General features: G+C 48.4%; 2 protein-coding genes across 7 annotated transcripts in view; one reads left to right on the top strand and one right to left on the bottom strand.

Annotated features, from left to right (window-relative positions):
• The window catches only part of Tbc1d14 (TBC1 domain family member 14), a 94,447-nt gene extending 88,941 nt beyond the window's left edge, over window positions 1-5,506 (top strand). For 3 of the 6 annotated variants that reach the window (XM_028882333.2, XM_028882335.2, XM_028882336.2), the window contains 2 exons: window positions 1,446-1,704; window positions 2,991-5,506. In XM_028882333.2, coding sequence (XP_028738166.2) covers window positions 1,446-1,704; window positions 2,991-3,056 — 325 coding nt within the window. In that variant the 3' untranslated portion in view covers window positions 3,057-5,506. The remainder of the gene's footprint in view (window positions 1-1,445; window positions 1,705-2,990) is intronic. The other 3 variants (XM_037208880.1, XM_037208881.1, XM_037208882.1) reach the window with 1 other exon arrangement.
• A 3,056-nt stretch (window positions 5,507-8,562) lies between these two features.
• Ccdc96 (coiled-coil domain containing 96) lies at window positions 8,563-12,255 on the bottom strand. Its single transcript, XM_028882331.2, has one exon. It carries the CDS (start codon window positions 12,168-12,170, stop codon window positions 10,443-10,445), a length of 1,728 nt encoding a protein of 575 aa, XP_028738164.1. The 5' UTR covers window positions 12,171-12,255; the 3' UTR covers window positions 8,563-10,442.
• Between the last annotated feature and the right edge of the window lie 12 nt (window positions 12,256-12,267).

Genomic DNA, 12,267 nt, shown 5'->3' with positions numbered 1-12,267 from the left:
AGGTGCCTGACCTGAGCTATTTAGAATCAGAAGGGATTGGTACATAGCTATCCTCAGGGAGACTCCACCTTGCTATTCCAGTGCTGTACTGTCTCATTCCTGCCTAAAGGAGTTGATGGAGATCTACTTGTAAATCTGAGTTCAGTAGTTTTATGCTACATGAGTAAAATAAAAGAATCAAGTTTACATCATGGATTTGGGGTTAAAAAAATGTGGGGGAATCCTTTTTTGTTGTTCTTGTTGGCCCCATCAGTCTTTAAGGAGATGGGAGACATGGTTCTCATGTGTGGCCTAGTGTTTGTGTGTGGGAGGTGCAGGTTAGGTTTCTACATTCTCATTTTTAGTTACTTTTATACAGAGTGCTGCTTTATAACCCAGGCTGGCCTGGACTTGCCCTTCTCCTGCCTCAGCCTCCCAAGGGCTGGGGTTACTCATGTGCACCACCATGCCCAGACTTCTCACTTTATAATACCAACCAGAGCATGTGCTCTGGCCCCACCTGTTGACGACATAGGCCCAATCCAGGTTAGAAGGGCTTGACCCCGGGGTACAGGTGTTATTCCAGCATAATTGTTGGGCAGTTTGGATTGTGATCATCATTTGTATGTGAGTGCATACACATGTTTGAGCCAGAGGTCAGCTCTAGGGGTCATCCCTCAGAAGCCATTCAACTTGTTTTTAAGGACAGGGTTTCTTATTATCCTGGCATTATCAAGTAGGCTGGCCAGGCTGGCCAGGCTGCCCAGTGAGCCCCAAGGATCTGCCTGTCTTTGCCACTCAAGCCCTGAGATTACAAGTGCATGCCACTGCACCTGGGTGCTGTGTGTCACTCAGGTCCTCACTTTACCACTGAGTTAAGAGAATACTTTTCATTTGATGGTTTGCATTATTAAAGTATAAGGTCAGTTTTTAGTAATCTACAGTCAGATTCATTGAGAAAGCCATGCCTATATCCCACCACTCAGAGGTTGTAATAGGAGAATCATGAATTCCAAGCCAGCATAGTCTGCTGCTGTGTAACTAGATTCTGTCTCAAAAACCAAACAATGACAACAGAAAAATTGACACCTTGCTGCATTGCTGACCCCCTACAAGAATGACGAATAGTACTCTCTTTTCTGTTCTTATTCCCTAGCTGACTCCATGCTCTGAGCTATATAGCCTGTCTTACTAGACCTAGTACATATCACCTGTCTCAGGGAGCACATCGAAGGTGATTGATAGACATCTGCTCCAAGCAGGAGTTATCCAATATCTGTGATTCAGAAGCTGTGTGGTGCTTGATAATACATTTGATGCTGACAGTGCTGTTTTGTGTAAAATGTCAATTGGCCCAGAGTGAATGCAGGCCAGTATCGTCCATCCACAGTGTGTAAAAGTCAGGGACTCTGGGTGTTGTGCATACCTTATGCCATTCCAAACCTAAAAGCTCCATCTCTCCCCAGGATCTTCACCTTGTACAGTAAGTCCCTGCCCTTGGACCTGGCCTGCCGCATCTGGGATGTATTCTGTCGAGACGGGGAGGAATTTCTCTTCCGAACAGCTCTGGGCATCCTGAAGCTATTCGAGGATATCCTGACGAGGATGGACTTCATCCACAGTGCCCAGTTTCTGACCAGGCTGCCTGAGGACCTGCCAGCAGATGAGGTGTTCGCAGCCATCTCCACAGTCCAGATGCAGAGCCGGAACAAGAAATGGGCACAGGTAAGCGAGTATGTGGCAGAGCTGTGAGACTGGAGCAGTGTGCTGCTCAGTGAGCCTTTTTAGAAGAGGGCGGGCTGTCTTTGAAAATGGTGCTCAGGCTGAAGGCACGTGGCTTGGCTCCTGTCTGGGTTTCTGACAGCTAGAGGAGTGTGTGTAGGAAAACTGTTCCCATTCTGTAGTGTCAGCCCTTCTGGGTCACCTCTGTAGGACTCCACCAGAAAGCTCCCCTCTTCCCTTTGTATGTGACTACATGAGAGAGGGCAGCGCATGTGCCATAATGAGAGTGTAGGTCAGCAGACAGCTCATGGGAATTGGTTCTCTCCTTCCACTATGTGAGTTCCAGCATTACACGCAGGGCTTCAGGCTTGGTGGCAAGTGCTTTTACCCACTGAGCTGTATCAGCAGTCCGAGGCACTTCTTAAGGGGATGAAAATGATTTAACGTTGACTCTTGCTGAGGTTTGCACATATTTTTGAAGATCTGGAAAACCATTGACTGGCATGCTTTACGTGGGTGAACTGCCTGTAAATTACATAGTTCAGCAAAGCAATTAAAAAGGTGTACTCAGTTCACATGAGAGCAGAACTGACTGCTGTCATCAGGGATCCAGGGGCAGAGGAGAGCCTTTCTTTGATTAGTAAACGGAGAACAGTGTGAAGAGAAACATGGGACCCTGGCTCTAAAGCTACTGAGAATTTCAAGATGGTGGCAACAGAGCCTGAAGCTAAGGAGAGTCCCTCTGAAAGCTGGGTGGGGGCCTGTGTGAAAGTTTTTGGAATCTTGCAGCCTATTGCTTATAGTGGCTTTTGAATCCGGATGGAAAGGTGGGGTTGAAGATGATGGCAGTCTTGGCATGCAGTGGCCTTAGGAGTGTAGCCCTTGGTCGTCACTGCGGCTGTAGGCAGCAGTGCAGTGGGATGTCCCTTAAAGGTGTCAGCCAAGAGCTGGGAGAGCAAAGGAGGGAGCAGTCACTTCAAGACTGTGTCATCCACAGCTCCGGGGTGGGGGGGAGGGGGGGATCAGGACTGTGCCACACCTCTGTCTGGCCAGCATCCTGGTGAAGGGGACCGGCTATATGAGCAACATGGGGGAGGGGGCTTGTTAGTGCCCTGGGAGGGAAGCCTGGGCCTCAGTGTTGTGTCCAGCGGCTAGCCAGCCCAGAGAACGGGCATGTAGGGGGTGGGGTGGGAGTGTTAGATGGCTGCTGTTTTTTTACTGTTCCTATAAGATTCTCAGGTCAGTGTGGCCTCTGGGTCTAACCATAGCTGTCTTCTCTGTGATTCTAGGTGCTGTCTGCGCTGCAGAAAGACAGCCGGGAAATGGAAAAAGGAAGCCCATCCCTCAGACACTGAGGCTCGGGTAACTCCCACTTGCCACTGAAGCAGAGCTCCGAATGGCACCTGTGTGCTTTCAGACCGAAGCCTGGGAAGAACAGGGGCTCTTTCCGTGTTGGATTTCGGATGCTGGAGTTGGCCTTAAAACAAAATAGCTCTTAAAGAATTACATCCAGGCTTAGCCTTAAGCAGCTCAGTGGACCTGTGCACTGGAATTGGTCATGGCTAGCCACTGCATTTTCCACATGGGTTCAAGAAAGGGCAGGCTGTCTCCTTGCTCCTTTATTCCAGCAGCAGTTAATTAAATTGTGATGCAATTATGCCAACTACTGGAAGGTACATTACAATCTTTCTTAGCCAAGATGCATGAGAAATATTATTAGGAGACCTCAGAGATGTTATTGGCTCATATGTTGGATAAGAAAGGAATTACTTATTTAGTTACTGAGATAATCTTTCCAGAGATGAAGTGTGTTTTTAATCTCCCTACTAAGGACAGCGTAAGGAAGATGAACCCTGTAGGATAGTTGCTGGTGAATGCTCATAGGCTCCTGAAAATTCACCTGACCTTTGTGTTGACATTTGACCCTGTTGCCTTGACACCTGATGGCAGGAAGGCTTAGAGTTCACATTAGGATCCCACTCTCCAAAGCAGCACTCATTGCATCTTGGCTGCGACTGTGGTTGGAGCAGGGGAGCCACATGCTGAGAAGGGGTAGAGACCGTCCCTGTAAAGAAAGGGGTAGGAAGGGACTGTAAAATTTGTTCCTCGCCTACCTGCTTGTTTCTGGGAGGCTGGGCATGGCAGCCTCTGAAAACACCATTGTGTGGGAGATGGTTTCCTTGCTTTAGCCGAATGTCTCTTTTTGCCTTTGTCACCTGAGTAGCTGGACCCCTTCTAAGTGCCAGTGATTCTTTCCTGTCCCCATCTGGCTTTAGAAGATGAACTTTAAACACTGCTGTGTGGACCGAAGAGTAAGGCAGTCTTCCAGATTCTCAGTGTCATCAGCCTTTCCCCATTCCAGCTGCGCTCTCTCAGCTTACTGGGGAGGTAGTGGTTGTTGCAGCTTATCCTTGACTTGAGAACTTTGTATAAGTAATTTGATTATCCAAATTCACAGAGATGAATAGTTTTTGCATAGAATAATACAAAGGACATCCAGTATCTGTGGAAACTGATTACCTCCTGATAATCCACTGGCATCCTTGTTCCTGGGGGTACAGGTAGGCCAGGGTTGAGAACCTATTTTTCAGCAAATGCCTGTGTGGTCTGTAGTCTACAGCCCTCTGCAATCATACCTGTTACCCCCAGAAATCATCCTCTCCATCGTTCTAGTTTCTGACAGCCATTGGGGAGCCCTTGACTGACTACAGCATGTGGCAGGGAGACTTGGGTCAGCCTTATGACAGTGTGTTTGCATGGGTTCCCTTCATCTGCTCTGTTTGTGATCGTCCAATGCATCAGCAGCCTGTCATGCCATTCACCCATGCCACCACTTTTCTTTTTTCCTGGAGTCTCATCTGTAGTCTCATGACTTCTCCAGGGAGGCTACGGAGCACCCTCCATACAGCTCTCTGCCTTAGTGTGAAAGGCTGATGTCTGACCTCTTGGAGGAGGATGTCCTCACCAGCCATCCAGTGGCCTCCAGATCCAGCCATTCTTGACATCAGATCTGAATGTAGCCCAGGCCCAGCTGGCCTGTAAGAAGTGGACTACCCAGCCCTGTCTGCTGTTGTTCCTTGCAGATGTACCTAGTTTTATTCCATGACATGGGCATCTGTTCTCTCAAGATGTATATATTTTCTTACTGTACATAAAGACATTCCTTAAGTCATACAGAAAGTGTTGTGACAAGGGGACTTGGGCACCTTGTTGTGAATGCCATTGTGGAATTCTCTGTGTGTTCACAACCCACCTCTTAACTTTTCTTGTTTGACATAAATCTGTGGGCATGCATGAAGTTCTCAAACAAGACTCCATGCCAGCCAAGCACTGACTGCATCTCTAGTCCAAACAGGGTTTTTATAGCCTGTTTGTGTGAGCCTGATGTGCCCTCCTTAGAGGCTCTACAGTTCCAAGTTCCTCTACTTTGAGGGCATCTCTCATACTCCTTACTGTTTTGGCAAACTGGAAACAGACCCTGCAGAAGTCTGCACCTCCCACCCCACTTTCAGTCCCCAAACTTGAGGGTGCTGGGCAGCTCTCCCTCTGGAGGGAGCTTGCAGGAGAGGCTTCCTGTCACCTTGGGAGCAGTGCTCACTTCAAAGGTACTTCTAACTGCTCAGTTTGTGACTATTTTTAAACAGTTTGCCAATAGGAAACTCCTGATAACACTTGCTACATATCATGTTTTAATTGCTTGTACAGTTAACCTTTAATTTTATTTAGTAAAATGTATCAAACTAGGACTTTTTGAATTATAAATACGTGGTTTTATTAAAATAAAGTCATGTAAAATTGTTACTTATGTTCACTGTGTACTTTGGTTTAAAGCTGACATTCTTGCTTTGAAGTGTAGCAGAAAGTATTTTAATTCAGGGCTTGTGAGACACAAAGCAGGGCAGTTACTCTCCTCAAGGGATTCCGGAGTTCAGCGTGTTTTCTCCAAGTTGCTGGGGATCCCAGCCATGCTGCACTCCTTGAATTCCGCTGCCTCGACCTCCCCACCCTAAGTCTGCGTTCCCATGAGAGCGGACAACCATATTTATTTACTCTGTGCTAGCTGCTGAGCCAAAGCTCTTTGCCCTCTGGAGCTTTCCCAGAGCCTGTAAACCTGGGGGCACAGGGGGTGAGCTCCTTCCTGTGAGCCACTTAGGAAAGTGGTTAATGTTGAAGCGTGAACCTAATTAGTCTTATGGATAAAAACCAGGAATCAGATATCTAGGTGACAACCAGATCAGAGATCAGAGAAGCAGAGGAGCAGCCACCAGTGACTTCTTACCTCTCTGGATCCTCAGGCCTAAAGGAGCCATGATCCTGTCTCTGTCCACCTGCCTTTTCACTTCCTGTCTCTGCCTTCTGAGCGCTGGGATTAAAGGTGTGAGCCACCACTGCCCAGCTTCTATGATTAACTAGTGGCTAGCTCCGCCCTCTCATCTCCAGGCAAGCTTTATTTGTCAGAACACAAACAAAATATCGCACAACAGTGTGTGGTAGGGTCCACAAGCTACTTGGAACCAGACAGGGCAAATGCTTGTATATGCCACTCTCCTTTCAGTCCCTCACTGCTGTCACCTCCAAGTCTCCCAAGACTCTTGGGAGATGGCCCAATGTGCTACAGCCTCCAGCAGGGACAGACACGGGGCCTGCCTTCCCCTCTAAACCAGTGGCTTCATTCTCTGAGTTACTGTTCTTTGCAGGCAGTGAGGTGAAGCGATAAACTCTAGAGTTGCTGAGGGCTGGCTGGCTGCTCCAGCCATACCAGACTCTGGACCAAGTGTTCTACATGGATTATTAACCTCCGCAGCAGCCCCATGTAAGAGACTCGTTGTTCCCATTCCAAGAACATGATACAAAATGCTTGCTCAGGCTCCTTCAGCAGATTGGTAGCAGAGCTGGCATCTATACCACCCCTAAGAGAAGTGCTGGCTCCTGAATGCCTTCTGGAGAGATCATGCTTGCTTTGGACCTTTGGAGCCCAAACACAGGGCTGGTTATGGCCTAGATTTCTCATTCCTTCCAATACTTCCAGTGTGCATTGCTGGATGCCTTCAGGTTGGGGCCAGCAGTTCAGAAACCCTGCCTGTCATGAACATGTCTGAAGAGGGGAGGAACCGCTACACTAGTATCCAGCAGCAGGAGGAAGCGACATTACTGAACCTTGAGCAGAGCTTTCAGGTGGACAAGGGCAAGGTTCTGGCCAGCAGAGGGCAGTCTTAGATCCTAAGACCAGTTTTTTTTTTTTTTCTCGAGACAGGGTTTCTCTGTGTAGCTTTGGGGCCTGTCCTGGAACTCGTTCTGTAGCCCTGGCTGGCCTCAAACTCACAGAGATCCACCTGCCTCTGCCCCCCCCCCCCAGTGCTGGGATCAAAGGCGTGCGCCACCACTGCCCAGCCTAAGACCAGTTCTTAGGTGGGACCTCATCCATACCTGGAAGTGCTTGGACTGGAATGGAAATGAATGGATATGCTTTGTGTGGGACTAAATATGCTATGAAATATTTGATGTGGTTCAGGCCTGCTGAGTACATGGGACATGGCCATGACATAGTGTCTGTGCATCTCTTCTGTCAGTACTGCCAGCAAACCCCCATTGCCCACTCATTCTGGAATGATGTGCTACTCTCTGGTCCCTTTCAACCAGCCAACAAAGCTCCCTTTCCTCCTTTCCCCAGGGTTCCTATGCCTTGCAGGGAGTTTTGTTTGGAGTGAGGGAGCCACCTTCTCTCCAAAGAGCTTCTTGTCCCTGTTCTAGAGTTCCAGTAGATACTACCCCTAACCAGAAATAAGCCCAGGTTGCAGATAGTTTGGCTAGACAGTAAGAGCAGGACCCTAGAGTTGACTCTCACGGTCAGTGACCAGTCCTTGCCATCAGAAGCTTCGTGATCCTGGAGAATTCACTGAAATTCTCTCAACCTTTTTTCTCCCCTTGTAACTAAAGGGTGAGGGACCTAGCTCCTTTCCAGGCTTATGAAGTATTGATAAATAAGAGACTGAACTTCCCCTTAACCCATGAACATTCTCCAGGCATCTAGATTTGTTCCTTTAGCCTAAAAACTTTTAGTATCTTGTGTGAGAGAGAGGGTAGGGAGGAGAAAGAGGGAGAGAAAGACATGGTCTCACTTTGTAGCTCATGATGCTGGTATTACAGGCGTGTACCAAGCCTTGCTTAAACTGGTATGTGGCTGTACATTTTCCAGTTCAGTACTGGGGAACCAGCTCAAGGCCTTGCTCATGCTAGACTAACACTCTATCCCTGAACTACATTTCCACGACTTTTATTAGCTTCTGCTTGAATATTTGTATATTATGTATATATTATAAATATTACATTAATATATAGCTATAAATACATATGTAAGATGAGGATATGGAAAAGCACAAAGAGAAAATTCCTCCTAATTTTATCACCCAAAGGAAGGCACTTTCGTTTTTTCAAATGCTTTTCCATTTCATGAATCAGTACAATGAGGGTTAGACAGGTTCCATTCAAATCAGCAGGATCACAGTTTGGGCCTTCCCATATCCTTTTGGTATACTTGTGTTCCTCCTTGACAGTATTTGGATGAAATGTTAGAGTTGAGACTGGATGTGGCAGCACACACCTGTAATACTAGTTTTTGGGAGGATCACAAATGAGGCCAGTTGGCATATACAGTGAGACCCTGTCTAAATTTTTTTTAAAAAAAATTAGGGAGTGAGCTGAGGCGGTGGTTGTGCATGCCTTTAATTCCAGCACTTGGGAGGCAGAGGCAGACACAGACAGGTCTCTGAGTATTAGGTAAGCCTGGTCTACAGAGCTAGTTCCAAAACAGCCGGGGCTACACAGGGAAACCCTGTCTTGAAAAACCAAACCAAACCAAAAATAATTAGTGCAATTTTATTAAAATATGCACATATTTTGTCATTGATTATTTAAGTAAAAATAAGGATATTTTCAGAGAGAGATGGACTAGTCACTGCACATGTGCTCCAAGCTACGTTCCTTTCATGGCATCTGTGTCACTTGCACTCTGGAACCTTCTGAGGTTAAATATATGAGCAGCATGGCTGGAAGGCATTGACTGTGATACTTTAGGGACAGGTGGCTCATGCGAGTGTCAACGCCCTGAATCATCATCTGTGGATGCACTTGCACAAACCTATTTCTACTTATATAATTTAAGACTCTTAACTGTAACAAGTCACCAAAATGGGGTTTCCTTTTCTAATACCTTAGGCTGTCTCTGAGTAGGTGGTTGAGTTACAGACCCTCCTTTGCTATTGAAGGGGACACTTCTCATGCACATCGACTTAAAATATCAAGCAGGATGTGTTCAGTGCCTACATTTTTTTTTACAGGCTCTGAACTACTTTGATGAAATTTCATGATCAAGCACTCATCCTGAATTTAATTAGAACCACACGGGGAGATAATAAAAAATGAAGGGTGTCTTGTAATTAGTTGTAATCCCTCCAGCATGGGGTGGTGTGATTGAGAGCCCACTGGTTACTTCCTACATAATTGTTAGTTAGGACACCTTAGCAACTCGGCATGCTGACCTTAGTGCCCTGCATGACCACTGCTCGACCTGTTCAAGGTTCAGGAGGGAGCATTCAGATGGTTAGCTGATAGGTAGAAATCTGCTGATGGACTCAAAACACAGAAGGACACCGTTACAATGAAGAACCGTCTTATCACTTCTAGTGCCACTGCCAGTTTCACTTGGGAGCCTCCCCAGCTGCAGGACCCTGGGTCCCTCTGCTGTTGGAGCCACAAAGCCGACATTTCCAGTTTCAGTAAGTTACTGCTTCTCTGTAGCCTTGATGGACAGGGTAGAGGGAAAACCAAAACTGTAGCAACCAAGGGGGAAAGGAAGAAATCAGTTTGAACTATCCTCAGTAATGCATTTGAATGGTCTCATGCAAAGTATGTTCAAGCCATGGAAGTCAGAAAAGGGATTTTAACTTTGATTTCAAAGCCAATATACTTTAGCAAACAAAATTGTGTCATGTCATGGAGGCAGGGTTATGTAGTGCCAACAGCCAGATTGCTGATGCAGGTTATGGCTCAGGAGGTAAGAGTGCTTGTTTGAAAGCATGAGGATCTGAACTCAAATCCCCAGCACCCACATAAAAAAGCCAGACTTGGCGTTGCATACCTGTAACCCCAGCGTTAGGGCACAGAGACAAGCAGATCCCAGGATCATCATGCTAGCTGGGCAGTCTAACCGAAACTGCAAGCTCCCGGTTGAGGAAGAGACCCTGTCTCAAAAAATCAAGGTGAAGAGCAAGAGATGCTGGTATGTTCCTCTGGCCTCCACATGCCAACACACACCCACAAACAGAGATGGAGGGGATTTGTGAGCTAATTGAGACAGTGACTCAAGACTATACAGTTTAACTAGCATAAAGATGACTGAGTGATCAGAACAATGCACAGGGATTTTCTGTACCTTGGCCACTGGCTGAACCTTTAAACCATCCTTACATATAGACAAGAAACAGTTCTAACAGTCCTCTAGACTATGAGACTGCTTGGCTAGAAAGGCTTTTCATCATTGGTCGGTTTAATCACCCCACTCTCCCTCTCTCTAGAAATATTTTACTTAACCTTATGTAGAATTACTGCTAACCAGATGTGTTCAGCAGGAATTTGGAAGCTGGAAATGACAAATATAAAGTTGCATCCCAAGTCACATAGAATGACAATGGCAGGGCAGACGAGAGTTTTGGAGGTTTTACCAACTGTCCTGTCAAGGACTGTCAAGAGGGGAGGAAAGTTTTGGCTTCTCTGATCTTTTGCTTCACCCCTTTGCAGGACAAGGTCAGCCCCGCGTGAATGCGCTTCAGGGATTCCAGCCGCTTGTTGAGATACTCTGTCCTCTCCACCTTTTCCTCAAAGTCTCGGAGCAGTGATTCCTTACCCAGAAGCCCAGATTTCTGATTTAGCCTGATGTTGTCAGTTCGCAGGCTGTCTCGGGCTTGCTTCGTCTTTGTCAATAGGTCTCTTCCTAGGGCCACCTGGGCCTCGATTTCCAAAAGTTGGGCCTTTTTGCATGCGTTCTCCATGTCTATGAAAGACAGCTTTTCCTTCACATGGGTTATAATCTGCACGTTGCTGGTCACCTTAGTGCGCAGTTTTAAAAGTTCCTCGTTTCGTTCCTCGACTTTCTCGTTGAAGGTCTGGTTCTCAATTTTGAGCTGTTCAAAGTCGATGAGGAGCAGCCCCTCAGCCAAGTCCTCCTGGGCCTTCATCCTGGTTTCGAAGTGTACCAGGCTCTGCTTCAGCTGCACGTTCTCGAGACGCACTGCGCTCATCTCCTTCTCCTTTTTATCCTCCAGCGCCTGGATTTGTTCCACCTCTCTCAGAGCCGCCTGGCGCCCACCGCGCATGCGGCAGCTGCCCATGACCTGCATCACTACCTGCTTCTTGAGGGCCTGGAAACGTCGCCACTCTTTCTCCACCCTGGCCTGCTTCTCCTGGCACTGCTGCTTCATCTCACGCACCTCCTCGCGGTACCACTCTAGGTCGTCCGCTTCTTGTTTCTTCAGTTCCTCCAGCATGGCCAGATAGCGCAAGTATGCTTGCTCTTTCTCGGGGGAGTCTGGTCCCACGCCCTTGTCCGCAGGTTCAGCTGGTTCCATGCCCTTCTTGCGTAGCGCCTCGAAGATCTTCTGCTGTAGGTACACATTGTAGCGCTGGTACCGGCTCCGCTCCACCAGCAAGGCGTGGTACTGGTCCACTAGCTCACCCCGCAGCTGCTGCTCTTGCAGCTTCCGAAAATCCGCAGACCACTCAAAGTCTTCGTAGTCCTCATCCTCATCCTCATCCTCCTCATCTCCAGGTTGAAGATGCTCGTCTTTGCTTTTCTTGTGTCGTTCTCGACCTATCCCCTCGATATCCTCGCTACCTCGCTTCTGCTCTAACTCCTTTGCTCTCTCTCTCTCAGCCCGTGGGGCTGGAGCAGCCGCCTCCTCGACAATCGTGGTCAGTGGCAGCTGGGGGCGGAACCGTGACTCCTTGCTCTTCACCCTCTTCACCTTATCCTGCTTCTCCAGCTGGTCCGGTTCCTCGTCCTCGTCCTCGTCCTCATCCTCGTCCTCGTCTTCATCGTCGTCTTCGTCCTCGTCCTGCTCCTTGGACTCCTGCTTGGGCTCAGACTCTGGCAGACTCTCTGGCTCTCGGGACACCGCCTCACTCGCGGCCTCTACTGCCTCGCCCGCAGCCTCGGCGGCCTCCAGACTTTCCGGGACCTCGGCATGCGCGTAATCGCTCCCCTCTGAAGCCTCTGCTTTGGGTTCGTCCGCAACCGGCTGGGTCTCTGGTCCAGGCTCTGACTCCGTTTCCGATGCCGGCTCCTGCTCCAACTCTGGCTCCGCAGGGTCGGCCGGGATCTGAGGATCGAAGGTGACCTTGGTCTCGGAAGGCTTCTTGGTCAGGCCTTCCTCGGCTTTTCCTTCGCCTTCGGTGTCCCCGTCGTGGCTGTCCATGCTCGACCTGCTGTCTGGGGTCTGAGGACCGCTGCAGCTTGCTGTTAGGTTTCCCGGGGCAACCAGGGCGCGCGCGGTGGGCCCCGCGATTGGTCGC

This window comes from Peromyscus leucopus, chromosome 10, assembly GCF_004664715.2.
Source record: "Peromyscus leucopus breed LL Stock chromosome 10, UCI_PerLeu_2.1, whole genome shotgun sequence".
NCBI classification, from domain to species: domain Eukaryota; kingdom Metazoa; phylum Chordata; class Mammalia; order Rodentia; family Cricetidae; genus Peromyscus; species Peromyscus leucopus.
Note: the sequence above shows the minus strand (reverse complement) of the source record. Positions and strands in the feature narration are given on the sequence as shown.